The sequence below is a fragment of the Asparagus officinalis genome, chromosome 6 (assembly GCF_001876935.1).
Source record: "Asparagus officinalis chromosome 6, Aspof.V1, whole genome shotgun sequence".
NCBI classification, from domain to species: Eukaryota; Viridiplantae; Streptophyta; class Magnoliopsida; order Asparagales; family Asparagaceae; genus Asparagus; species Asparagus officinalis.
The window spans coordinates 6,379,672-6,403,184 of record NC_033799.1 but is presented as its reverse complement, the minus strand read 5'-3'; the positions used below and the strand labels follow the sequence as shown (position 1 = coordinate 6,403,184).

Here is a 23,513-nt window from a genome sequence, read left to right as displayed (position 1 = left end):
CGCCAATTTCATCAAATCCGCCGCCTTATCGTCCGGAAAATCATCGAAAACCATCACTTTTCCCCCGTAGAAAATAGTCAAAGGCCCGTTTAGGCCCGAAACGCCACCAACGTTCTCCGTATCGGTTTCAGTTTTGGCTTCGGCCGACGCATCAATTCCCGGCAACAAATTCAGAGTCGTAGGCGGCCTATGTACTGCTAAAATTTCAAAAAACAAAAAAAAAACCCATTATAATCAACAAAATAAAATATCTAAAAAAAAGATCACAAAGTTTGAAACTTTGGAGTAAAAACCTCACCTTTGGTCGGTTCTTGAGGCCCCGGAGCCATTTCCAGAACTCCAAGATCAGCAAAGCTGCGGTTTTTCTTAATGTACTCGCTCAAGCGGCTGCATGTAACAGAGAAACTAGACCTCTTTGATTCAACCATTGCTTAATCTCACCGGCGGAGCACCAGATTCAATCTCTTGTCTTGGCTTTGGGTTCCTCTTCGAGTTTGCTTTGCCCTCTGGTTTCGGGCTCTTTCTCTTTATATTCTCTTGTTCAAGGAAAGCAACAACAATAAACTATGAAGGAAAAAAAAATTATTTCAAGCACGTGTTTCATTAGTAGGGAGGAAAAAAGCACGTGGGTTTTATAGGAGAGGGAAAGAAGGCTACGGACCGAGTCCTTTTTTGTAAAAATGGACAGCGCAAGCGGACGGATAGAGAGAAAAGTCTGATTGAATAAAATAGAAGCAACTTGAGGCAAAAATCATATATCCCATTCTTTGGTATATGAATATGGAAACGAGTGGTGGTGTTGCGTAGACTCAGTCCTAATTTGTTCACATTGTAAAGTTTTTTTTATTTTTAAAGATAGGCTTTCTTCGAATGTGGGCTGAATATACCTATTATGAAATGGGCTGGTAAGGTTTTAAATGATAATATTAATTAATTTTGGATGGAGGTATAGAGGGAAAACCATCTAGTTCTGCTAAAATTAACAGAAGATCACTCTCATAAATAACGCCACCTAACAAGAGGGAGTAATTTACAGGAAAATTAAAGATTTGAGGGGCTAATAAGCAAATGTTGAGATTTGAGTAATTATTTAGCAATTAAGGATGGTTTAGGGGACTAATATGCAATTTACCCAATTCGACATTAACCAAGAAAGTAAATTCTCGTGGTAAAGAGTAAAATTTAAGAACCGTAACTGTTGGTATGAGCGCCAACAAAGTAAAATCTCCATTATCATAGATAGACGCGTAAAATTTAATAGTACTTTTTTTTATAACCTAAAAATTATTATTCTAATCATCTACGCGCAACAACTTAACGTCGTCAATTGCATTAATAACACGAAACCAAACCTTTGGAAGCATTTGAAGCCTACTCTCACCTGATTTGTGACCGACAAGATTTGTGTTCCCTTAACGTAATACTACAAGTCAATAATTAGTCATAAAATCCTAATAAAATAAAATATATCATAGAAAACGAATTTCATAAGTAATAGTCATAAAATCCTAATAAAATAAAATATATCATAGAAAACAAACTTCATAGGTAATTCCGTAATTGTGGCAGGAAACACGGGGAAAGAATTTGTGATGTACGCGTCTATTTGTTGATTAATTATGTCACGCGGTCGTAAAAAGGACAAGGAAATGTTCACACGGAACCTATATTTCTCTCTAAGATTAGCACGTGAAAGTTGCAAAGATTAGAAAAAGAGGAAAAAGAAAAGAAAATGACATTAAGTCGGCAGGCATCGCTTTGGTCAGATCACATATTTTGAATTCAATACGATCTCCTTCTGCTGCCGAAGCTTGTAGGCTTAGGGGCTGTTTGGTTCAATAGAGGGTAGGAATAGGATTAGGAATCCTATTTTATTTATGGACTCCAACCTAATCCCAAAAAAATTTATAGACAAGTTTTAGTTTTATGGAATCCCATTTTTTTGGCATTCTATGTTTGTTTCACCCAAAGGATTAGGAATCTCACTTTTAGTTTTATGGAATCCCATTTTTTTGGCATTCTATGTTTGTTTCACCCAAAGGATTAGGAATCTCACTTTTATAGAATTGGTCCACCCAAAGGATTAGGAATCTCACTTTTATAGAATTGGTCCAATTCCTAATATCATGTTTGGTTCAGAAACGAATTTTTTTGGGGTCAATACTGTAACAACGGAATGATAAATCAACTTTGGGATTCAAATGAAAACATTGTAGCAACGGCTATATCCACAAGCAAGTAACCACAGGCAAGGAAAAACAAAACAGCTCCCACCAAAATATTACATAGCTACACAAGCTCAAAAACAAAACAACAACAACCCAGACCCATAGGAATAAATTCCTACTTAGAACCAACAAGAAGCAAGTTTTCTTGTTGTATTTGTATCTTCTTCAATTCAATTCCACATAAGATAAAACACATCAAACACATCATGCTTCAAACTTGAATGAAAACAAACTCCAAGCACAAAATAAAATTCAGTTAGTTTTCTACAAATTATCTCTTGTTTCATAACCAAAATCAAAATCAAAATCAAATGAAGCAACAAAGTTTAAGAAAAATATACCTGCTTAGCAACAAACTCAGGGTAGAAGCAACAAAGTTTAAGAAAAATATACCTGCTTAGCAACAAACTCAGGGTAATTGTCCTGCAGCAGAGTGAGTGCTTTCTTAGTAGCAATCCTGAGCTCCTTCTTCCCCGGTTTGGGGGTATTCTTAAGATCGGTAACCTGCACCATTGAACAAACAGCACCAGGGCATCTCTAATCCCCTTCTCCAAGAACTGAATCCTCCACCTCAAAAGCAGCAACAGTTTCAATACGTAAAGAAATCAGTCTAACAAAGCACATTATTTACTTCCTCCACCTCAAAAGCAGCAACAGTTTCAATACGTAAAGAAATCAGTCTAACAAAGCACATTATTTACTCCTTCTTGAAAGGGAAAAAAAATAAGCAGAAGCAACCAAATTTATCAAATTTTCTACTAAATAAGGAAAAATAAAATAAAATACCTTCATTAGTCTTCGCTTCGAAGGTTCGTGGATCGTCCATGGCCTCTCCTCCTCCTTCGTCTTCCCTTCGTTGAGTGGGAAATTAGGGTTAGGTTTTAACTCAGGGGGTTTTTGATGGGTTCAGAGATCGAAGGTTCGTGGGTTTGGCTTGTAACTGCTGAGAGTGGGAGAATCGCGAAGTTTCTGCTCGCGACCTCGGTGCTGGGAGTGGATTCGCCCGGCTTGGGTTGGGTCTCTTCGGCCATGGCCTCAGACAAAGGGGGCGGGAGAAGAACAGCGGGGAAACCACTGAAATCCAGATCTAAGGTTGCGAAGATTAAGAATCAGAATAAGAAAAGAGGAGCGGTGTCAGCTTTTTGCCCAATTCCTCTCAAACGGAGAGGATTTGGGATTCTATAAATATGCACTGTTTTGACCCCTTTATGGATTAGCAAATCTGTAAAATTTTTCTGAACCAAACTTAAGATTAGGATTCACTTAGAATCCTTTAATTACGAAAATGCCACTGTCAGACTCCAAATACTAATCCTATTCTATAAATTGGTGAAACAAACAGCCCCTTAAAGTCTCTATGTATTTCCATGAATATAATTTCCTAATGTGCATATATATATATATAAGAAAAATGGATATGTTTGGTATCAAGCATAAATTTTATGCTTGGTAGTGAGGTGTCTTATTTTCATCAACTCATTTTAATTCCCAACCACTCTCCAACCCATATGAATGTGAGCATAGATTTTAATGAGTGGAGGGGAATGTAATGCACCGCTACTGACGCAGCATATCTCCCTCCGGCTCCCTGCGAGCTCCTCCTCTCTCGTCTCTCCTCTGCTCGCGAGTGTTTGAGTAATGCAACGTTTCTCCACCTGCCACTCCGGAGGTCCTCTCTTGGATACGAGTTCTCAGGAAGACCTCATGGGAAGATCTCTCTGCTCTCTGCGTATATATATATATATTATATATATATATATATATATATATATATATATATATACTATATATATATATATATATATATATAATATATATATATATATATATAATATATATATATATAGTCATGGGAAATTGTTTCCTAAAATGACGAGCTTAGAATATCATCTAAGGACGCAACCTAAAAGCACATGATTGAGCTATATTGTGTATGAATTGCCGCTCGCCGTTGAACTGTTGATGGCTACATATTACTAACCGCAACACACGCAAGTTGTGGGGTAACCGCATCGTCGTTTGACCTCGCTCGACATTGAGCATTTGAAAAGTTCTATTCATTCGAAACCGGTTAAAATTGACTACGAGTGGATGAAGGGTGCAACCGACGACGGGTTCACCCCAAAGCGTGGTGTGTTGGGAATGTTAGAATATGTAGATCAAAGTTCAACAGAGGCGGGATCTCGCACAATGATAGGCTCAATCATGTGCTTTTAGGCCGCGTTCTTAGATGATTATTTAAGGCGTAGCCTATGGAACACTTCTCCATATATATAATATATATATATATATATATATATATATATATTATATATATATATATATATATATATATATATTATATATATATATATAATATATATATAGTATATATATATATATTAAATATATATATATATATATATATATATATATATATATATATATATAGAGAGAGAGAGAGAGAGAGAGAGAGAGAGAGAGAGAGAGAAATGGGTATGCTTGGTATCAAGCACAAATGAATTGTGCTTGGTAGTGAGGTGTCATATTCTCCTCCACTCATTCAAATGGTTGCATATCCTCATGCACTTCTCAACCCATGTGAATGTGGTCTCCCATTTAAATGAGTGGAGGGGATTATGTTACCTCACTATCAAGTACAAAATTTGTGTTTGGTATCAAACATACCAATTTCTCTCTCTCTATATATATACACATACACATGTGTGTGTGAGTGAGAGAGAGAGAGAGAGAGAGAGAGAGAAAGAGAGAGAGAGAGAGAGAGAGAGAGAGAGAGAGAGATCATATCAGTACAAAACAATTTCACAATGATTTCTATACTGTATAAACCGAAAGTTCCAATTTCTCAGTTCGTGAAGTTTTTTCAGCTTTAATAAGAGTATAATTCTAAAACTTGTGTACGTATGTATGTGTGATTTACACCGATACGAACCAATTTCACAATGATGTCTATGTAGACTAGCCATCATTTATGTATATATCCAAAGTTTTGCCCCTCCAATCTTGATGTTCTTTCTCTCTTTATTAAACTTTTTTCAGGGGGTGTTTGGTTGGGGAAAAAGAAAAAAGGAAAATAAGACTTCAAGAAACCTATTTTCATGTTGTTGTTGGGGATTCGAAATAATCAAATCAAATCTGTACCTTTTCGAATCTTGTGTTTGAGAGTTGAGCAAGAAAGAAATTCACCATAAATAAAAAGGTAAAAACTTGTAGGAAAGTAAACAAGAAAGAACACACCAGATTTAACGAGGTTCGGCAACGTGCCTACGTCCTCAGGAGCCACACCACACAATTCTTTGATTACTTGAAGAAGATTACAATGCTTGCAATTGACCCCTCTCTCTCTAAGATTTCTAACCTCAAAGAGCCCTCAAAACCCTCTTTTTCGTGCTCTTTTCCTCTCTTAAACCCTAAAGGGACATGTTTCTATTTATAACAAAACACAATCCCAAACAGATTAGGATTCTAAAACGAGTCTGCCACACCCTGGTGTGGCGCAGACCACACCCATGGCAGACAGGGAAGATTCTGCCACACTCTGGTGTGACGCAGATCACACCCATGACCTGCCTTGAATTTTCATGCAATTGTTAATTTTGATTCTAGGTTTGGGTCTCCACTCTCAAGACCAACACTTGTCTCTTCTTTAGTTTTGTTGACATCTTGAATTCAACTGAAACTAATAGAGGATGTGAGGAGACATTCTCTTATCGGTTGTTTTTGGCTTCGATTGTGGGAAACAAATTTAACAGCTATTTTGCAAGAAAATCACTTGAAATCATGTTAGGGGGTGTTTGTTTCACCAAAATTTTTAGCATTTGGTATGGATTACAAATTTTGGGATCAAAAAGTGAGTTTTTTTGTAATTTGGGATTCCATATATGGTGTTTGTTTTAAGAAAATTTTTAGAATATTGAATCCCAAAAGTACAAAAAATGCCCAATTTTTAGGATTTGCCAAATCCTCTCAATTGGAGAGGATTTTGACAAATTCCATAAATGAGTGTGCTTACCTCTCAATTGGAGAGGATTTGGCAAATCCCAATTTTATCTTTTTATGGGAGGTAACCTCACCAATGTAGCATATTCATCATATTACAGAATGTTAGCATTTGGTAATGCTACAATTTAAGCTTGAAACAAACAAAACATTACAAACCGTAGTATTCCAAATCCCAAAATATAAATAAAACAAACAACATTTTAGAAATCCCAACCCATAACAAAACACCTATGGATTTTAAATCCCGTGAAATTCATATCCTAAGATTATAGGGTTTGAAACAACCACCCCCGTTAAGTGATTTATTTGTCATTCTTTTTAATGGTTTATTATGGGAGACTAACCAAACAGTCCCGAGGAAGAACGCAACGTTAATCGCTCGACACTAGCGCGTGCTTGAAACTTTGAATTCTAGGCTTAAAATATTTCTAACTTTCGATGTGAAAGGGTCTAGATGGTGTACATATTATATTATAGACTCATCATAGTTGTTAGAGTTAGAGAACAGTTTTCAAAAAAATGGGCTTTGCTTTGAACTTTCCAGGCTTTTCAGCAAAGGTGAGCAACATGTGGAAAATGTTGAGTCCTTTGTCCTCAATATCGAGGATAATTTAGTAAGACTTTGGTTTTGGCTCATAGCTCACATGTGACCTTGTTTCTTGGTGAAGCACTCAGCCCACAGTTTCCAGGAAACAGCTTGCCATTTTTTTTTTTTTTTTGCTTTTTGGCCCTTCCGTCTTCCTTTTATTGGATTTTTATACACGATTAAAGGGTAAGACAGAAGCACGCGGGTCGGCGTGATCGGCGTCGCGGTCCAACCCGTGCTCGTCACTTGTCGGGATGGCCTTGTTTGGGCCTGTGGGCCTTCGCGCTTTACGATAAACATTGTGGAGGGCACTCTATAGGAGATAGGAGTACATCTACCTCAGTATCAATATTAAAGCAGTAAAAACATCAGCGCAATTGTTGACACGTTTCGATTAAGAGCATAGTAATAGCTTTCGTTAAGAAATATTCCTTGGGGACCTAAGGGGGCAGGTGAGATGTTAACCCTGTTGAAAATTTATCAAATAATTAAGATTATAGCATGCAGATAAATTCAAAAAATTAAATAATTAAAACTGGCCGGAACGGGAGCAGTCGTGTATTCACTGCCCTAGAAGATTGAGAACCCGACTGTCGCCCTGACGCAGATGGTTCCCTCCCCCTAGCGGTAAAACCCCCCGGAAACGGCCGGCCTCTACACTCGGGCGAGAATGCAGAGCTTCAGCTCAGATGAAGGAAGTTGCCCATAAAATAAAACTAAGATGTAGATGAAAATAATATGTAGGGGAGAGAATAAAACAAGAGAAACTTGTTGTATATTTTCCTTATCATTTTGAGCTTAACATATGGATATATATATATATGGTTGGAAAAGACGTTACAAAACCCGTAATTAATTCCGTAACGTTCGTCATAAAAATATGTGTAACGTTCCCCATAATTATATAGCCGTTACACATATTTTTAATTGCATGTTTTAATTACAATATTTATTATAATTCATGAAGGCAAAATTACCTTTTGTTAACAAAATATCTAACAGTCCCCCCCAAAAGGCAATATTGACTGAAGACTCAGAAATCAATAAATAAATCAAGAAATCATAAATCAAATATAGGTTGGGCAACCTTTCGTATCGTGAATTCGGGAGAGGTAGCTTTCGGCTTTGAACCTTTCCTTAGTGAGTTCATCGCCACCTGAGGGACATAATGGACTAGACCTTGAATTAGGCCCCTTTAATCAGGTATTGATGAAAACACACACAATACGCTTCATCTATTGAGCAAAGCGGGTTGAGCGTTAAAGGCCATGCTCACAATAAACCGACTCATGAGAGTTTCTAGGGGTTAGCCCAGCCCCCCCTAACCGCGGCCATCACGGTTCCTCTCACGTAGGTAAGTCCTCAAAGGGTACTACAGCTGTTTATTTAATACCCCCCACAATACACGCGTTGGACTTATTAAGAGTAAAACTCAGCCTAGCCAGCTGTATCATAAGAGCATCGTCATCATAGAGAAGGGGTAGTAGCAAATGCTACATAATGATATATAAATATATCTAGGTCGATGCTCCACACGAGAGTCACTTGTCCAGCTTGTTTCTACCACATTGAACCGACATTGGGACTACGTCTCCAAATAAGGGTTGGGTTGCCGCTGTCAGTGACCTCATCTATGGGCTTAACCCCATCTCCCTCGATGAATCCAGAACCACACTCCTGGATAATCCCTTAGTCAAAGGGTCAGCAAGATTTTTCTCAGACTTTACAAAGTCCAAGATCACAACTTTGCCTAAAAGGCGTTGTACAGACTTATATCTTATTTGAATATGTCTGTTATGTTTTTTTTTTAAAATTATTCTATTATAAGAGGTTACAAATTGGTTGCCTACAAAGGAGACCTTCCAAATTTAAATCGGTTGCCTACAAATGAGACTTTCCAAATTTAAATTGGTTGTCTACAAAAGAGACCTTCCAAATTTATGTTGCTATTTTCTAGTACCACCTCTTATATAAATAATAATAATAATAATAATAATATTTGTACATACGTGCTTTAAATTTTTCAAGTGCATTCTTGCATAAAACCTTGTAATTAATCATGTAACAAATGCAAGTTATCTAAAAGGACATATAAACATTTATTGCAATATCCATCATAACGCAATAAAAGAGATGAACTTTACATTTGAAGATTTGAAATATAATCCACCATATAAAATAGAATTTTAAAAGATGCACCTCTTTGATTTGGTTCGCTCATATATTGATCATTTATCATTAGACAATATATGATGCAAGAAGCATAATTAAATAAATACATATGAATTTTTCTCATAATTCCGGTCCTCTTATTCCAAACCAAAAACTCCTAAAGTGAAAAGATTAAAGTTTTACCCGGATAGTTAGCCAGGTAAGGATAGTAATAGAGGTTGATCAAAGATCAATTAAGTACCTCGTTCCTTGCAGAGCGCGTTACGCAACCCTTAAACCTTGCCTTAGACACCAACTAATCCAAGAAAACTTGAATCGGTTCACTCAATGAGTTTTTGTTCCTTAACAGTATATAGAAACTTTAAATTATTTTCTGCAAGCATTTAATTTGCCTAGCAACTATACTGCAAACATATGTTGGATAAGGCCGAGGAGGGGTTTACCTATTGATGTTCAAACCTCATGATTTTCATGTCTTGAGAGTAAAAACTCATCTGCTGCAGACAACTGCCACTTAAGTTGCTGAACAAATCTGCATTCACGTTTACCACATTCTGTACTAAGCTTATTAGATGCATAAATACACTAAAGTATGGAATTATTAATAATAGAAGGTACCATATTGATAGGTTAAAGAAATAAAAGCATTAAACCCTGAAAAAATCCAGATATTTCAAAGCATTTATGCATCCAGAGTTTGTTCTCTTTATTCTTGTCAAAACCATGCTATGAAATTTTCAAGAATAAAAATGTGCATTGCTACAAATTTATAGCATGTTTCAAATGCGAGCATATTCACTAGCACAAGGGAATAAGGGTAGGCTTTAGATGATTCTAACAAATATAAACTAGGCTTTTAGAAACTAATAAATGTTCTTTGATATTCGTAACTTACAATAATTATTGATTATAAACCAACTATAAGACAAATGTAATTAACTGTTAAATTAAATTAACAGAAATATTTAGCTACAATTTTTTAATTATTAAATTTTTTTTAAAATAACCAAAACTGTTTACATGAACAGTAACTTTTTAAATAAAATGAACAGTGCCGTTTTCAAAATAAATGAACAGTAACATCATTTTTAAAATTAAACAGTAACGTCATTTTTTAAGGATGAACAGTAACGACATTTTTATAAATGAGCATTAACATTCTTAAAAATAAATAAATAGTAACGTTCTTTTAAAAAAATGAACAGTAACATTCATTAAAATGAATGAACAGTAAAGTTTTTTAAAACATTAAAAACTGTTTTTAATGAACAGTAATGTTTTTAAATAAAATTAAAATCTGTTTTTTAATGAACAGTAAAATCTTTATTTTGGGATGAACAGTAACAGTTACATTTTTTTTCCAAATTCATAACATCAAATCAATAATACTAATAGATAAACAAATATATAATTAAAGTAATTACATTTTCTTTGTGTTAACAACAACTATAAAATTCCTTTGTTTTTTTTTTAACAGTAACAAAATTTTTTATTTTAACAAAAAGTTAATTAATAGATAAGCAATTTAGTAGCAATAATTTTTTTTTAATTCGGATGAACAGTAACCATCTCGAATGAACAGTAACTTTAAAAATTATTTTTCCGGATTTAAATCAAAAGCTATAAACATTTCAATCTTCTAGATTGTTGGAAATTTATCAAATAATTAAGATTATAGCATGCAGATAAATCCGAAAAATTAAATAATTAAAACTGGCCTGAACGGGAGCAGTCGTGTATTCACTACCCTAGAAGATTGAGAACCCGCCTATCGCCCTGGCGCAGATGGTTCCCTCCCCCTAGCGGTAAAAACCCCCGAAAACGGCCGGCCTCTACACTCGGGCGAGAATGCAGAGCTTCAGCTCAGATGAAGGAAGTTGCCCATAAAATAAAACTATGATGTAGATGAAAATAATATGTAGGGGAGAGAAGAAAACAAGAGAAACTTGTTGTATATTTTCCTTATCATTTTGAGCTTAACATATGGATATATATATAGGGTTGGAAAAGACGTTACAAAACCCGTAATTAATTCCGTAACGTTCGTCATAAAAATATGTGTAACGTTCCCCATAATTATATAGCCGTTACACATATTTTTAATTGCATGTTTTAATTACAATATTTATTATAATTCATGAAGGCAAAATTACCTTTTGTTAACAAAATATCTAACAAACCCCTGGGTACATGATCTACTGTTCATGAACAGTAGATCATGCACTCAGGAGTTGACACCTCACATGTTCCCCATGGGGTCACATGATTTGAGGTCCTATAGAACAACTCTTTCGTTAAACCTAACTCTAAAGTGTAAATAATAAAAGGATGTAATTGGTAAGCTTAGGGGCTATTTGGTTCAATTTCTATAAAAAAGAGGAAAAAGAAAAGTATTCAAATTTTGATTTTCTTGTATTTCTATCAAATTTATAGGAAAACTTTATAGAACTCAAAAGAGTATCATATTTCTTTTCTTTTTTTGCTGTTTTTTTGTTTGGTTTAAAGTATGAAAAAGTTCTTAACTTTATTGAAAATATGTTGTTTTCTTTTTCTTTTGTTTGGTTGGATGTCACTTTATAAAAAATAACTTACTAACAATGACCATGGGAAATCATATGGTAAGGGTACCGATGTACTTAATTATTTTTTTAATATACGCGTCAGATTTCTAGGTTATTTTCGCCCATTTTGAGTGAAGATTAATTTCTATAAAATGAGGTAATTTTATGTACTTTATAGAAAACTTTTCTGTAAATTTTTTTGAACCTAACACAGTTTATAGAAATCTCCAGAAAAGATTTATTTACAAAATTGTCACTATCAACCATTTTTTATAAAGTTCCCTATAAAACCACGCAACCAAATAGGCCCTTAAGCTTGATTTATCTATAAATAAAAAAACTAACTTAAACTATGAATAAGTTATTAAAATTTGATATCAGCATTGCCATGTGATAAAAAGGATACATATGTAAACCAACTCAAAACATGATATCATATATTAAAAAAAATACAAGGACATATATACTAGAAAATAGAAACCCCTACCCTTGATATCATCTAGAGCAAAGTATCTAATCTTACATGAATTGTTGTACAAACTCCATGGACAACCCAAGATTCTTCACTAAAACATACCATGCTCTCTAGACTCTAGCAAAACAAAACTCTTAATCTATACTGCCATCTCTAAACCCATGAACTCTGTACAAATGCTCAAAAATCAAAGAGGGCCAAAAACTCGAAGAAAGACGGGGAAACAAAGAGAAAAACCCCGTTCTCTTTAAAAATCATAATCAAAATCACTAACATTATGTAACTTTGATCTCTTCGCCAAACTCCTATCCTCATCGCATAGATCCAAGTTTTCAGGTGGTGCAGGAACTATTAATCGATCCAATAACTCTCCTGATAACACAAACAAATCCAACACCGAATCTGAATTGCTTGGCGAACAGTCCTCACTAAATCCATTGGAAGCAAAATCTCTCAAATAACGATATAGATAGAAACTAGTATTATGATAAGATTTGTATTTCTTTATATCATTTGTAACCGTGATTTTAACAATTAGAGACATATATAAATGTGATATATAATTAGAGCTCCTGGGTTAGAAGTGTTGAATAGAGACATGGTGGGGGCCACGTTGCTTTCCTTTACGTGTGAAAGAATGTGGATACAAAGAGAAGTCCAACGGGTAAAGAGGCCCACTAGGCCACGAATTCTGTTTTGAAGAGGACGCGTGAGGAGGTTGAGGAGCACGTGAACAGCAGCGAGATTTTGACAGGCCCACCCGATGCATTTAATGCTATATATAGCATGTTTTTCTAGGTATCCGGTGTGCAATTGAGGGGTGCAAAACAGAGGTCTTTTGCGGCGTGCAAAAGGGTGTGTGCAAGGGGTCTTGTTTTGATTGACGGCTGCAGGTGCAAGTCTGGGATTTATTTGTTTCGGCTGCAGCAAAGAGACAGAAGGGATTTCTTTTTGGAGTGCTGTGCAAAAGAAAAGGCAGAGGCTTTTTTAGGGTTTTGTGCATCCTTTTGTGAGAGTTTTTTTTTTTGAGAGATTGAGAGATTGTTTGAGGGTTTAAATTTGAGAGATTGTAAACCCTATTTGTATTCTCTTTTCCTCTATTAGTAGATCCCCTCCTTGCCCCGTGGACGTAGGCAGTTTGCCGAACCATGTAAAAATTAATTTGTTTGAGTTTGTGGCCATTGTAATAGCTTTTAGGATCCCTCGACAGGTCAGTCCTAGAACTGATGAGAGGAAGAGCCGATATCTCACTTGGTTGAGATATTCACTTCAGATTCTTATTTCCTTGGTGAGACGGGAATTCTTATCGATCTTTCTCTCTTATTGTGCACCAGAAACTCTGCCGAAATTTTCGCTGCGCACAACAAGTGGTATCAGAGCACGGGCTACGCTTGGGCTATTTGGAGGAGTAGATCGCTTTGAAAGCTCGTTTAGGGCTTTGTTTGGTGATAAAGGTGGGATCTTTTGGTAAAGACTCTATCTTTTTAGTTTTGGATCTATTCTTCGTTCGTTGGTGCGTAAGATGTCGGGGAAAGAAGGTGCTTCGGGTGTCGAGGGTGGTGCTTCTGGCGCGAAGACCATTCAGAGTTTGAATATCCACTCTATGAAGATAGATGTGGAGAAATTTAATGGCACAAACAACTTTGGATTATGGAGATGCGAGGTTTTGGATGCGCTGAACGCGCAGAATTTGGAGGATACATTGGAGTTAGATGGCAAGCCAGATGAGATTGAAGAGAAGGTTTGGAAGAAGATGAATCGAACGGCGTGTGGTGTGATTAGGTCTTGTTTGACTCAAGATCTAAAATATGATGTGATGAATGAGACTTCTGCGAAGAAGATTTGGAAGATTCTCGAAAGCAAGTATTTGACCAAGAGTGTGGAAAATCGCTTGCATTTGAAGAGGAGACTTTATCGTTTCCAATTGAAGAAGGGAACCTCCATTAGAGATCACATGAACCACTACACAAAGCTTCTTGCGGATTTGGCGAATGTGGATGTCAAGATTGAAGATGAGGACAAGGCGTTGCTGTTGTTGAGTTCCTTGCCCGACGAGGAATATGAGACCTTTGTTCTTACTCTGATTAATGGGAAGGCATCACTTTCGTATAGTGAGGTCACCGCTGCACTTGTGAATTATCAGCTTCGAAAGAAGGATAAGGAGGCTTCGATTGAGCCGGTAGCGGAGGCGTTGGTCGCAAGAGGGAAGGGTCCAAACCGAAAGAATTGGAAGTCACAGTCTAGAGTAGGGCATCCTATAATTGGAAAAGATCAGTCCTACAGATAGCTATTCGGAAGAAGGATAAGGAGGCTTCCGATACGATGTTTGCAAGGAGACTGGTCATTGGAAGAAAGACTGCCCAAAGCTCGACGAATGGATAAAGAATAAACAGAAGGGAAAAGGGAAGCAACCATCATCAGAAGCAAACATCGTATCGGATGGTAATAATTCTGACTCTTCTATTTATTCGCTTTCTATCAGTCCTACAGATAGCTATTCGGAGGAATCTGAATGGATGTTGGATAGTGGTGCGACCTATCATGTGTGCCCTAGAAGGGAATGGTTCTCCAGTTTTGAGAAGCTGGTGGATAGTGGTGTGGTGTACATGGCTGATAACCGTGCATGCCAGATCCTTGGGATAGGAAGAATTCGCATAAAGATGTTTGACGGGACTGTTAGAGAGTTAAACGATGTGAGATATGTTCCTTCTTTGAGGAAGAACTTGATCTCGATTGGAGCTTTGGTTGGAGAGGGTCTGAAGGTTCGTGTTGAGGACATGGTTCTCGAGATTGCGAGAGACTCTCGTATTTTGATGAAGGGCGTCAGGAGAAATAACCTGTATTACTTGACTGGAGGTATAGTGGCAGGTGGAGAGCTGACGACTTCTGTTGATTCGACTAGACTGCGGCATTTGGGGCTTGGCCATTCCAGTATTGATTCCTCGCATAGATTGAAAGAGGGTGCAAAGACCTGCAGTTTGAAGTCCAGTGAACATGTTGATGTGAGCAAGAAGACCGAGGTGAAGTGTGGCACCTCTATTCACCGTGCTAAGGGTCGTTCTGGAGGAGTTCACGTGGATGTTTGGGGGCCTTCCAAGGGGGCATCATTGGGAGGTAATAGGCGTTTGGTTTCCTTTGTTGGTGGCTGTTCTAGGCGTGTTTGGGTTGCAACCAAATCCCCTTTGGAGAAAGTCCTAGTAGTATCCAACAGATTGAAGAAGTGTGTAATTGGCAGAAAGGTGAAGGTACTCCATTCTGGTGGGAGGTACAAGATGGACCTATTTCTGTATTGGAGCCGAGCTCACGGCATTTCGAGACACTTCGTTGGAAAGGAAATCTTGGGGCAACTAGATAAGGTGACAAATTTGAAGAACCGTACCTTGCTGGAGGAGGATCGGTGTTTGTTGTCAAGCAATGGTCTGCAGAAGAGTTTCTGGACAGAGGCTTCGACATATTTGGGTCATCCTATTAAAGAGTTGTCAACTGCTGTGATTGGAGGTAAAACTCTATTGGAAGATAGGTCTGATTGTGTCACTTCGGTTGAGGCTTCGATGAGGGAGCTATTTGACTCTCAGCAGGTGAAGAGTTTTGGACAAACCTTAGAGGTATCGCAGCGGGTGGAGAGTGATGCTACTCCACATTGGGTGAAGATTACTCCAGATCATACTGCATCATTTGGGATTCCAGCTGAGGTGACACAGTTAAGGGATCAATTTGTTTTGGATGTAGATGATGAGTTCGGTTTTGATTCAAGTGCAGCTGGCAGGCATAGTTTGGATATGACCATTGGTTCACCTCAGGTGGAGGTGTTTGAGACCATTGGAGGTGCTATCAGTCGCAGACTTGATCGTGATGTTAGAGAAGGGTTGCGAACTCTTCTATTGGTTTGAGGTCGTTCGCGGCCATTTGGGTGAACTACGTTCGGCTTGATTCCTTGGGCAAGAGGATACGTAGGCAGTCTTTATGATGCAGCCGAGTTGGATTATTTGATGGGGGTGAGATAGATTTGGTGAGTTGATACCGATATTTGGAGAGTGTTTGCATTCTCATTTGGGTTCTCGACTTGTTATGGATTGAGTCTGTTGTCGTGAATTGTTTCACTTCGTACTGGACACAACAAGTGAGACATTTGGTTTGGTCGGTGTCGGCTCAGTTTTGGGAAAACTTCACCGAGGTGGAGAATTGTTGAATAGAGACATGGTGGGGGCCACGTTGCTTTCCTTTACGTGTGAAAGAATGTGGATACAAAGAGAAGTCCAACGGGTAAAGAGGCCCACTAGGCCACGAATTCTGTTTTGAAGAGGACGCGTGAGGAGGTTGAGGAGCACGTGAACAACAGCGAGATTTTGACAGGCCCACCCGATGCATTTAATGCTATATATAGCATGTTTTTCTAGGTATTCGGTGTGCAATTGAGGGGTGCAAAACAGAGGTCTTTTGCGGCGTGCAAAAGGGTGTGTGCAAGGGGTCTTGTTTTGATTGACGGCTGCAGGTGCAAGTCTGGGATTTATTTGTTTCGGCTGCAGCAAAGAGACAGAAGGGATTTCTTTTTGGAGTGCTGTGCAAAAGAAAAGGCAGAGGCTTTTTTAGGGTTTTGTGCATCCTTTTGTGAGAGTTTTTTTTGAGAGATTGAGAGATTGTTTGAGGGTTTAAATTTGAGAGATTATAAACCCTATTTGTATTCTCTTTTCCTCTATTAGTAGATCCCCTCCTTGCCCCGTGGACGTAGGCAGTTTGCCGAACCACGTAAAAATTAATTTGTTTGAGTTTGTGGCCATTGTAATAGCTTTTAGGATCCCTCGACAGGTCAGTCCTAGAACTGATGAGAGGAAGAGCCGATATCTCACTTGGTTGAGATATCCGCTTCAGATTCTTGTTTTCTTGGTGAGACGGGAATTCTTATCGATCTTTCTCTCTTATTGTGCACCAGAAACTCTGCCGAAATTTCCGCTGCGCACAACAAGAAGCATCACTTTTACCTCATCCATAGTTAGAATCACCTCGCCTACAAGAAGAGAGAGAATGATCGCCTTATTGTCATCTTTAAGCTTCACATCCATCGCTACTAAACTAATCACGTATAACTATGTGTTATCTCATAGTTTCCTAGACTTTTTTGTCTCGGGAATTGTATGATGTCCTCTTGTTTTCATCGTTTTGCATTCCTTAGTTGGTCTTTAGCATTGGATGATCCTCTTTGACTCAGATGATAACTTTTATCGCATTCTCTTCATCTCGAGCTGTGTGTGATAACTTATAGGCAATTTTTAACACCTACAACAAGATCCAGTGGTCCTTTTCTAAAATCAAACATAACATCTGAAGCAAAGATGACTACAATCTTGTATAGATTAGAAGTCTTAGAAACCAAAAAATGAGCCCCAACTCAAATAAATTAAGTTTCTGCTCGAGGATGTCAAATTGTCTTTCTCCAGCTCATGTTTTAGAGGATTATCATCTCTTACGAAATAGTCAACCACTAGAACAGATGAACGTTGCATTCTAACATTCTAGAAATGACATGTTTTCTTCAACCTACAACCTGGCTTGGAGAAATCATTCAAATTTTGCATGGAACTAGAAATTTTTTTCTCAAAAGTTAAAAATTTACTCCCACTTCAACCTACGATTTCTTAGAGAAAATACAGTTCCATTCAACACTCCGAATAATTTTTTACAACTCAATCCAGCATATCAGAATCAGTCTCCTCACCATCAATCAGTAAATTCTATTCCTCCAAGCTTTGATTACGAGAAACATTTCGATGTCTTAGAATAGGTCTTAGGAGCCATGATAACGGCTTCCATCTGTCAGTATTACTGTGGCTGACTCGTCTCTAACATCTGGTTGTCAATCTGTTCTAGTGGTTGACTATTTCGTAAGAGAGGACTATCCTCTAAAACTTGAGCTGAGCTAGAGAAAGATAGTTTGACATCCTCGAGCAGAAACTTAATTTATTTGGGTTGGGGCTCATTTTTTGGTTTCTAAGACTTCTAACCTATACAAGATTGTAGACATCTTTGCTTCATATGCTATGTTTGACTTTCGAAAAGGACCACTGGATCTTGTTATAGGCGTTAAAAATTATCTATAAGTTATCGTACACGGTTCGAGATAAAGAGAATACGATAAAAGTCATCATCTGAGTTAAAGAGGATCATCCAATGCCAAAGACCAACTAAGGAATGCACAAAAATACAAAACGACGAAAACAAGAGGACATCATACAATTTTCGAGACAAAGAAGTTGTCTAGGAAACTATGAGATAGCACATAGTTTCCGAGACAAGGTATTTGCATCAGAAGCTATGAGACAACACATAGTTTTCGAGACACGGAAACTGTCTCGAAAACTATGTGACAGGATCACGTTGTTTTGTGACGGTTTTCTCAACATTTATGTGATCCATGTAGCTTCATAACTGCTGGGTATCATCCATAAATATGGGGAGGCAATTACAAATTGAAAGTTTGCCTATAACTATAGAAATCATGGCATTTAACAGAGTGGGTGATAGTTACAAAACTGTCTAGGATAATACACTATTTCCGAGACACAAAATATGTCTCGGAAACAGGGGTTGTCAGTTCAGATTTGTTTCGACTATCTTTTCGACTATCTTCAGTAACGGTTCCTAAAGGCTATAAATACTTCCCTAGCACCCATATGCATGGGGACAAATCAAATTCTAGGCAGAGACTTGAGCTTTTTTGGCGAATTTTGAGCAAGAGAGAGTCTTTATTGTTTTCAAGCATCCTCAAGAGCCTTCGGCGTTTCCTCCAGATTTAAGCTTTGACTTGATTTTGAGAAGAGTGTTCATCTTACTTTGATAAGATATTCACTTCAGTTCTTACTTCTAAAATGAAGCAAGAACGCCAAAGCCTTTTTCACGATTCAACTTGAATCTGTGACCCGGTCGTCCACGGACTAACGCGTCCCCGGCACATGCAAAGATCCTACGCAAGCAGCGAATGATAAACGTTCCTACATGTATTTTTAGGGAACACTCTTAATCTTGTTTTATTATAAAGGGAAGTTTTACAAAGCACAAAGCTCACTTTTTTATTTCCATTGTAATCGATAAACGTTTGTAATGTATTCTACAATAAAATTTGTTCCCGACGCAAACACTTGTTAGGGAAACTGATGAAGCTTTTTCATCACGGTATTCCTACTGCATAGTTTTTTCAGACGAGCTCTCTAAAAATTCTTAATCTTCATTAGCGCTTTTCTTCATAAAATCTTATTGACATATAGATTATGAGGATGTCTTTGAAGAATAATCCAATTGTTTATAGATGATTTGGCATAATTGTTCTTTTCTAGACCATTGCTATGATATTGGATAAGAAGATCTTTAAACCTATTAAAATACTTTCAGAATGACTCACTTGAGACTATCTTAAAATTTTAAATGTTGTTCCTAAGCTTTATAGTTTTATGAATTGAGAATTTTTTTTTAGAAAAATGGTAACAAATTTATCCTAAGTTGTGGTGGAATTTGTAGGCAAGCTATACAGCTATTTTTTAACTTTATCATTAAGAACAAAAGAGATAAATCTGAGCTCAATTGCGTCCTCAGGTAACTCTCTAATCTTATAAAGAGAAATACTTACTCAAATTTGGATATAAAAAAATGTAGACATCTTCAGATTCATTCCCTAAGAACTTTAAAAACATGTTTATGAAGTGAGGTCTAAGCTTAAAATTAGTTCTATTAATATGAAAAAGTCTAATGCAAGATGTGATTGTATTCTTTTTAGATTGGTGCATTTAAATTTGTCATTTCTTTAATCTCAAAGATTGGTGCAACGCAGATTAAACGATTGGTATTATCCCTAATTCAAACTCGCATACACTAAAGCAACTTCTTTTTAGATTTTATTCTTTCCCTAATTCAAACTCTGGATTGGTCCATACACTTGCTTTTGCCCCTGTTCTTCGTGACAAGTACCTATGAGTAATCTATACTAGTAGACTTCCTCTGAGTCTTAACATTGAATAAATAATAGTAACATACTCATCGATAACACACCATCTGGAACCCCATTGTTGACTGTCGCCACCAATATCTCCCAATTGTATGGCAAAAAATCCAATAGCAATAAAGCATGTAACTCATTGTTGAGAGTCATCTTTATGGTAGTTAACTGATTAACCAAACTCTTGATCTCGTTCAATTGCTCTGCTATATTGCTTCCTTCATTGAACTTCAAATTCACCAATCGCCTCATAATAAATGCATTGTTCCCCGTTGTCTTATGCTTATAAGATCCTCAAGCTTCTTCCAAAGAGATGTCGCATTAGCCTCACTAGATATATGATGAAACACGCTAACATCAATCAACATCCGAGTATAACTAACAGCCTTTCTGTATTGTTTCTCCCACTCTTTGCCAACCATCTTTTCTGGTTTAGCTTCATCTCTCTTAATAGGATCATGTAAATCTTTTCAATAAAAAATATCTTTCATCTTGGACTCCCATATTTGCCCCTTAGAACCATCCATTTTTATCAACATGCTGTAACCTCATATTTTCCATCTCAAGAAATGTCTCAAACCAAGACTCTTATATAACTTATTAGAAATTTTATGAAGATTATCTGTTAAATTAAACACAAGAAACAAAAAAAAACAGCACCAATTAAAATCCCACACACAAGCAAACACTAAGATTTAATGTTATTGAGAAAATTGTGTCTACGTCCATGGGACAATCCAAAGAGAAAATTTCATTATGAGTTAAGAGTACAATTCGTCAAAAGTACACCCAAAGTTGAGAATTAGATCACAATAGAAAAATACATTATTACATATAGGACACTAAAACCGTAAAACTCGTCTCAACTCAAACTTCAACGCCCACGGAGAAATCAACATCGTACTCTTGACGACGCCGTCGTTCCGAAGAAAATGGCTTTTAAATGCTTGCAATTGGACAACTGGAAAATCCAAAAAACCACCTCTTCTCTTCCTCTCTTTTTCTCTATCCTCACCTCGAGAACAGCGCACCCCCTTTGTTCTGCTCTCTGTTCCCGAAAAAACCGCTACAGAGCTCTCATGAATCAGATTCCTTTTAAAATAAAGGAACATCAACCCCAAGTACTTCAATCCAATTCCTGTTTCAAATAGGCCCTCCAAATCCTTGCTTTAACAGGATTTAATTAACAATGGACCTAGCTTTAGTGGGCCGAAGTTGGGCTGGACCCATACAGCAGGTTGTCTTTGTGTCAAAAATTTCGTTTATGAGTATACTTATTAATGCAAGCTGTTAGTGCGTGACGGTTGATAAAATTCTTTGCAATGAGACGACGTTTCAGGCTTTCCATATGTTTGCGCTGCGCATCAGAAGTTATATTGAGATACTAGTCATTTTTGTTTATTGCAAGTGACTGATTCACATAAAGTGGTGTTAGTTTTCTTATTAAGTGTATGATTATTTTGAATATTAATTATGATTGTTGTTCTGAGAGCATTCAATAGTACTTTCCAATATAATGTTTTCTATATCCCCATCTTTCCCCCTGTTGCTGTTTTCAGTTTGTTACGTTTTCTCTCTGGGAAGTTAGGAGTCAGTGTAGAAATTTTCTGGTTGGTGACGACAAGGTCCGCTCCCAACCAAAAATTTCTTCTCCTGGCTTCTTTTCTTCCTCTTTATGTTTTTATTTGTATATATTCACCTCAGTTTTGGATTTACAGTTATATAAATATATGAGCAGGGGTTCTCACACTGCTTCTTCCTTTCAAAAAAAAATATCGTATTTTTAGGATTATAATTTTGTTCCTGCAAGGTACCATTTGAATGTTAAATCTTAAGTAGAGTGTATTTTATTTAAATTTGTTATATCTTATGTTTTATGTGTATCTCCTATTTGTATATACTCCTCTATATGTATGTCATGTATCTCCTATTTGATATGTTATTATTTGACAAGTAGGGATAGTCGCCGCATCTCCTTTTATGGGTATTTAATTATTCAAATACGAAAGAATAATGATGTCAATTTGGTTATCACATTTCGATTTAAAGTAATTTTAGAGTGAAATTTTGTCGAAAATAATAATACCATTTTATTTTCTCTTATTTTTTTAATAGCATTTTATTGTCAAACTTTTTAAAGAGCTTTTTATATTGTCTAGTTCTTTTCTAATCCATACTATTATAAAAAAAACTTCACGCGATAATATTTTTGTCCTCCAAACTCTTTTTTATCATTTTCCTCTATCCTCTCTTTTTTTTTCTCTTCCTCTAATATAATAATTAAACGAGTACTTTTTTTAAAGAAGTCCCACTCTAAAATGGTAATCTCAAGTTAGAAATGTTGGAGTTATATAATAAAGATAACTTAAAACTTGGGCTTGTAGAGGAAAAGAGGAAAAATTTAGTCTCACATAGGAAATGTGATAGAAAAAAAGGGTCTTTATAAGCCTTCCCTTTCTCTCCTATGCCTAGAAGAAAATAAAAGGTTATGCTCCACACTACACACGTGCGCGCCGGCCGGGCCGGGCTCGGGCTCGGGTCGGGTGGCACACGACATTCGGACACGAATGCCGCTCGAGATTAATGGGCCCTTAATCTGCTACATTTTTATTTTTGAATAAAATGTAATATTTATTTTTAAACAATTAACATGTGATAAACATTTTGTAACGGTTAAGAGAATTAAATTTTGAAACGGTAATATTCATGAGATTTAAATCAGAATCAAAACGGAAAATAGTTTTTATGAGGATTTAATTCGGTAATTAGAAACGTTCATTCTTAATCTCTATATAAATAGCAAGCTGCGAGGGTAGAAAAACACAGTGTGAAAAACACAAAACCTCTTCTTCTCTACTTTATACTTGCTACTGTATTCTGCTGGTTCCCTGAAAGTCACGAAGAATTCACAAAGCCTTCTTGAAGCTCGTGCTGACGAGAAGGAGGTCGCCTGACCGAGGGTCGTTGTATCTCCGGGAACTTTTGCCGCGTAGCCCTGTACGAGAGGGGGCAATTAGTTTCTTGGGATAGTGCTTGCACGCCTCGATCATCAGGCTATATTCTAAACTCAGTTTAATTTTATATCTATTTTGAATCATTATCTAATTCTGTTAAAACTGTATTTTGTGCTAATTACACTCTAAACAGCTTATATTCCCAACAAGAAATTGTGGATTGATTTTTTGGAATGGTCGCATATGTTCAGCTTTAGAAATCATAAAGAAAAACAATGAAATACAAATTATTGTAAAATATCCTAATTTTTTTAATCTGGTACCTTTAATTCTAGAACCTAAAATTTTAATTTAGTTACAACTTTAAAAAATTCATTTGAACTTAGATCCTTAATCACTTAAATCATTGTTCCATTAAATTGTAACTTGAGAAAAGAAGAAAGGCATACAAGAAAAAGGACGACCTCTATATATTATGACTTTCTTTTCTCTTATTTTATTTTATTTTATTTTGTGTGTGTGTTTTTTTGGCGTTTTTTTTTGGGTGGTGG

The 23,513-nt window shown here is 36.6% G+C and overlaps 1 protein-coding gene across 1 annotated transcript in view; it reads right to left on the bottom strand.

The window, feature by feature from the left end:
• LOC109845676 (protein TIFY 10c-like) overlaps positions 1 to 532 on the bottom strand; it is a 2,313-nt gene extending 1,781 nt beyond the window's left edge. Inside the window, exons 1-2 of the mRNA XM_020414946.1 lie at positions 299 to 532; positions 4 to 197 (exon numbers count right to left, since the gene is read on the bottom strand). Of these exons, the coding sequence (XP_020270535.1) occupies positions 4 to 197; positions 299 to 428 (324 nt within the window). The 5' untranslated portion in view covers positions 429 to 532. The remainder of the gene's footprint in view (positions 1 to 3; positions 198 to 298) is intronic.